Here is a 5697-nt window from a genome sequence, read left to right as displayed (position 1 = left end):
CTCAGACTTTTCATTTGACCTCACAGTCCAGCAAAGAAAATATAACCCACTCGAAGTTTTTAAAACAGAGGAAATTTAATATAAAGAATTCCACTGGTGATTAAAGAGCAGAGAAGCCCAGGAGATAGCGAGGCAACCCTGATATGAACAAAACTAGGAAGCCAGGACCACTCCTATGAATGCAGGGGTGATGGGAAAAAGTTGGTGTTACCTGGACCCAGAAGCCAAAGTTGCTGCACCCACCTTGGAGACACAGACACTTCCAGTAATACCTCAGGGAGAAGAAAGAAATCTAGGGAAATATCCTGGCTTCTTTCCTTCTCTCTGTCCCCTAGTCTTCCTACCAGTGCCTCCTATTAGCCAAATCTACCTAGAAGCCAGAAAACAAGGGAACCCTGGAAATGTAGCCCCATAAGATAAAGAACACCAAAGGAAATAGATCTGAGCAGACAGGCAGCACAAAATGTAGTGTGTACGTTTTATTCACTCAGTAATTCCTTTAGAAAATATTTATTGAGGATCTACTAGGTGCCACGTATCATGATACTTGCTGGGGATGACATAATGAACAAAACAGACCTGTTCTCTGCTCTTGAGGAAATCAAAGACAAACACAGGATATGCAATAAACTCAGAATTATCTCATTGTAGAATGTATTAAGTACAATGAGGAGAAATATCAGGGCGATCTGACACAGCTAATGATTTGAAGAAGTGTGTGACCTGCCACCATTTTAAATCTAGTTATTTCACTCTTGAGCTATGTGTGTAGAAAACTTGTAGTCAGGAAAAAATAGAATGTATTTATAAAAAGTTTATAAAAAGATATCAATTTATTTACATTTTGACATAACCTCTATGTAATAAGGCTTTATTACCTCACAGCCATGTGTGTGATCATGTGTAATAGCATGTGTGAGAGAAGCCATGTGTAATCATGTAAAATAGCACGTGTGTGAGAGAAGCCATGTGTGATGTGTAATTGTGTGTTCATGAGAGAAACCATGTGTGTGATCATGTAAAAAAACGTGTATGTGAGAAGCCTTGTGTGATGTGTAATAACACGGGTGTGAGAGAGAGAAGCTATGTGTTTGATCATGTGTAATAGCATGAGTGTGAGAGAGAAGCCATGTGTGATAATGTGTAATAGCATGTGTGTGTGACAGAAGCCATGTGTCCGATCATGTGTAATAATGTGTGAGAGAAGTCCCATGTGTGATCATGTGTAATAGTGTGTGTGAGAGAGAAGCCCTGTGTGATCATGTATAATAACGTGTGTACAAGAGCGAGAAGCTGTTTGATCATGTGTAATGACGTGTGTGTGAGAAAAGTCGTGTGTGATCATGTGTAATAGCATGTGTTTGTGAGAGAAGCCGTATGGATCATGTGTAATAGCGTGTGTGAGAGAGAAGCCGTGTGTGATCATGTGTAATAGCATGTGTGTAAGAGAAAAACCATGTGCGTGATCATGTGTAATAGCATGTGTGTGTGAGAGAGGCCATGTGTGTGATCATGTGTAATAGCTTCTGAAAGAAGTCATGTGTATGACCGTGTGCAATAACATGTGTGAGAGAAACCATGTTTGTGATTATGTGTAATACCGTCTGAGATAACCGTGTGTGTCATCACGTATAATAACGTGTGTGTGAGAGAGAGGGAGAGAAGCCGTGTGTGATCACGTGTAATTGTGTGTGTGTGTGTGTGAGAGAGAGAGAAAGAGAGGGAACAGTACAAAGGAGGATCCCTTTAGAAAAATATTCCAACGTCTTAAGGAGCCAGAGGGCTCATTCACAGCTGCTAATCTCTGTCATGCTTTCCAGCACCACCCCCTCCCTCTCATCATAACTTGTGATCTTAGAGGCAGGAAAGAATTTGAGCCCCTCCCCCAGCCTGACCGTCTCTGTTGGTTGCTGGGCCAGGCTCCGCAAACCCAGTTTGAAGCACAGACCCTAGCACCACACAGGAGGTGGTGGGCTCACAGGAAGGTTCCTCTCCCAGTGGCCATGGGTGGCAACAGTGGGCAGGCTGGTGGCCACATCTATAAATCTCTAGCTGATCATGGCCCCTTTGACTCTATGGAGCCACCTAAAAGACCCACCAGCAGACTCATTATGCACAGCATGGCCATGTTCGGACGAGAGTTCTGCTACGCGGTGGAGGCAGCGTATGTGACCCCAGTCCTGCTCAGCGTGGGTCTGCCCAATAGTCTGTACAGCATTGTGTGGTTCCTCAGCCCCATCCTGGGATTACTGCTGCAGCCCGTGGTCGGATCGGCCAGCGACCACTGCCGGTCCAGGTGGGGCCGCCGGAGACCCTACATCCTCACCCTGGGAGTCATGATGCTCGTGGGCATGGCTCTGTACCTCAATGGGGACACTGTTGTAGCAGGTAAGTCGGCGGCACAAGGTGGGCAGGCAGGGATATGTGTCCTGGTGTGTACCTCTGCAGGAGGAGAATGTTAATTTGTTTGACCTTTCCTAGAAATTTGTTACAATTGGTCTCTCCTAGGTTACAATGAACTTCCCCTGTGACAAATTTGGCCCAGAGTCTGTGGTTGGGGAGCCTCTATATCTAGAAATATCAAAAGAAATATCTTTCATTGTTGTGAAGATTTAAAAATAGGATTAAATTTGTATCTATTTTATTAAATCTGTATCTATTTTATCAAATTGAATATTTTTACATATTTATCAATTGAGTTACTTTTTGAGCCCATTATGCTCTATTTAATACTCTTATCAAATTGACCAGCTGCCAAATAGTTCCATAAATATTTACAATAAATCACCTGTGTATCCAAATGAGTTAATTCTGTTCATAGTTTTATGTAGAGTGTTTTAATAGGCAGAGGGCATAAGCCCATCAGCTCAAGAGGACCTTTCTGGCATTGCGAATTCCGGACAAAATCAAACCTGAGAGTAGGCATTTTTTCTAGCCATTAATCAGCTAGCAATTAATCAGTAGTTGATGGTAGTACAATAAAGTTGCATTGCAAAGAGGATCGCTAAAAATAGCACACATTTTTAGACCATTAACTCTCAAGCTAGCAGAATAGATGATTATGAGGCAGGATAATCAATTATCATTTGTACATACTTCAAAGAAAGCGTAAATGTACAAATATAGGCTATTTCTGGGAGAATGAACAAAAAGCTGGCAAGCATTGTTGACTGTAAGGAGGATTACTAAAGGACTGGAGGTGAGAAGCAGCGGGTAGGCTTATTATTCATTTAAATTTATACTGTAATTTTTAAAACGTGTAGATAATCTATGCTATTCTTAAGTTTAAAAAACAATCTGAAACAAGAGAAACAGCAATGTATCTTTTATAGGAGATTGGGTAAATGAATTACAGGGTATCCATAGAATGAAAATCCAGCTATTAAAAATTGTGAGGAGCTGAAATTATATGAAGAAAGTTGGTTACTGCGTCAGTGCTGTTCAAAGATGTGGCCTCTGACCTGCCCCTCAGCATCAGCAGGGGTGTTAGAGATGCAGTTTCTCAGGCCCACTTCAGGCCCACCAATTGAATCAGTCTTGGGGATGGGGCCAGCAATTTGTATTTTAACAAGACGTACAAGTGATAGTTCAACATGCCAAACTTTGAGAAGCACTGCATTTGACTACCATTGTACACCTGTGTCTGTATGTGCAGAAGTGAGTAAAAGGAGGCCTCAAAGCCTGACCTTCAGTGGGGCTGGGATTGGAAGCATCTCCCTCAGCTTTTTTTATATAATTGGAATTGTTTGCGATAAGCATGCATGCTTTTTTATTTAAAGAGATATTTTATACAGCAGAAATTTCACTAATTAAAAGTGTACAAGGCAGTGCCTTTTAGTATATTCACAAGGTTGTGCAACCATTACCACTCTCTAATTCTAGAACATTTTCATCACCCCAAAAAGAAACCCCATTGCCATCAACAGTCACGTCAGCTTTTCTCCTATGCAGCAGCCCTAGGCAAGTACTAATTTACTTTCTGTCTCCATATATTTGTGTTCTCTGGACTTTTGTTGCATAATTTTTAAAACCTTAAAAAAAAAAATGAAGGTATTTTTATTTGGGAAAAAAGCAAAATAAAAGCAAGGAAGATGATTTTATGGCAAGAAGTTTAGGTGGAAATTACAAAACATGGATGGTTCTAAAACAGGATTTAGGAGACCAATGTTTATTTTTCTTTTAGCTTTGATTGCTAACCCAAGGAAGAAGCTGGTTTGGACCATAAGTGTCACCATGATAGGTGTGATTCTCTTTGATTTTGCTGCTGACTTCATTGATGGGCCCATCAAAGCCTACTTATTTGATGTCTGCTCCCATCAGGACAAGGAGAAGGGCCTCCACTACCATGCCCTCTTCACAGGTAGGGAATATTCCAGAAAGTCTCTCCTTCAGCTCCCCAGACAATGAGGCGCTTCCACGAAAGCCATCCAGTGTCTCTACACGTGGAGTTTTTCGAATGAATGGGTCAGTTGATGGGCTGCTCCCATCACGCGGGCCCTGTCTCCCCATGCATTTCTCTGAACAGTCAGCTTGTGACTGGTGCTGCAGTTTCTGCAAAGGAAGTTTACAGAAGAGCTTTCTTAAGAATGCTTTGTGGAGACAATTACAACTGAAATGAAAAGAAGCCTTGTGGATTGTGCGTTTGCATTAGAGCAGTGGATCTCAAGCATCAGCAATGTAGCATCCACATTCCTTAGGAGGTCATTGAAAATACAGTTGCCTGGGCTCCTTCTCCAGTTATTCTGATTCAGTGGGTCTGATGCAGGGCCCAGATATTTGTATTTTATTTAATAAAAATCCCAGATGGTTTTGTGGCAGGTGTCCTAAGAACCACATTTTAAAAAACAAAAAGAGAAACAAACCAAGCAAACAAAAAGCTCCATGTCTTAGAGATTTCTTAGTTATATAAAGGGTTGGCATTTCCTCAACCTTGTGGTTTGAAAAAGTTCATGCCAGGAGAAAAATGGGGGCTCTCTTGATCTCTTGGGGCTGTTGCCAGCCTACTTTGGTTACTGTTCGTCAATTGTTTAGAGCAATGCTACTCAGAGCACCAGTTAGTACTGTGCTAGAACTAGGCATTGAAATATAAGGCGACAGGAGGATCCTGGCCCAAGATGATTTTTATATCTAAGAGGGGGACTCTGTCAGCCCACCTTGTTTGATTGTCTTCACAGCCAATGCATTTATTTATGTTTTGATGTATTCTGTCTTCTTCTATGGCCAGGTAGGTCCATGAAAAGCAAGAGCTCAAGTTTTGCTCACAGTTTCTGTCTCTAGAGCTAAGACTGCTGCCTGCCCGTGGAAGCCATTGGAGTCAATATTTGTCATTTGAGCAAACATTTGAGTAGTTGAAAACATGAAGGAGTGAGGCCATTGGAGCACAGTTGGTAGATCCTCCTCTGTGTAGGGAAGGCAGAGGGACAGGAGTACAGCCCTGTCTGTCACTGGCCCCTGCCCACTATGTCTCCAGATGTTTAAAGGCACCTAAGACATGGCTAGGGCTTGAGACTTCCCCCACCTCACCTTCGCTCTTTTCTTCCCTTCCCATTGCACTTTCCACCTGTGTCTTCTCACTCAGGTTCTCCCACCCCACTGGCCTCCTTCTGTCTCTGGAGTAGGCCCAGCCCATCATACCTGCCCCAGGGTTTGGCATGAGCTTTTACCCTGCCTGGGACACCCTTCCCCATATAATCCCAT

General features: G+C 42.5%; 1 protein-coding gene across 2 annotated transcripts in view; it reads left to right on the top strand.

Moving 5' to 3' along the window:
- The first annotated feature begins 1903 nt into the window (after nucleotides 1-1903).
- Nucleotides 1904-5697, top strand: part of SLC45A2 (solute carrier family 45 member 2) — a 40100-nt gene continuing 36306 nt past the window's right edge. For both annotated transcript variants that reach the window (XM_023216544.2, XM_023216545.2), the window contains exons 1-2: nucleotides 1904-2388; nucleotides 4184-4360. In XM_023216544.2, coding sequence (XP_023072312.1) covers nucleotides 2004-2388; nucleotides 4184-4360 — 562 coding nt within the window. In that variant the 5' untranslated portion in view covers nucleotides 1904-2003. The remainder of the gene's footprint in view (nucleotides 2389-4183; nucleotides 4361-5697) is intronic.

Source organism: Piliocolobus tephrosceles, chromosome 4, assembly GCF_002776525.5.
Source record: "Piliocolobus tephrosceles isolate RC106 chromosome 4, ASM277652v3, whole genome shotgun sequence".
Classification (NCBI taxonomy): domain Eukaryota; kingdom Metazoa; phylum Chordata; class Mammalia; order Primates; family Cercopithecidae; genus Piliocolobus; species Piliocolobus tephrosceles.
Note: the sequence above shows the minus strand (reverse complement) of the source record. Positions and strands in the feature narration are given on the sequence as shown.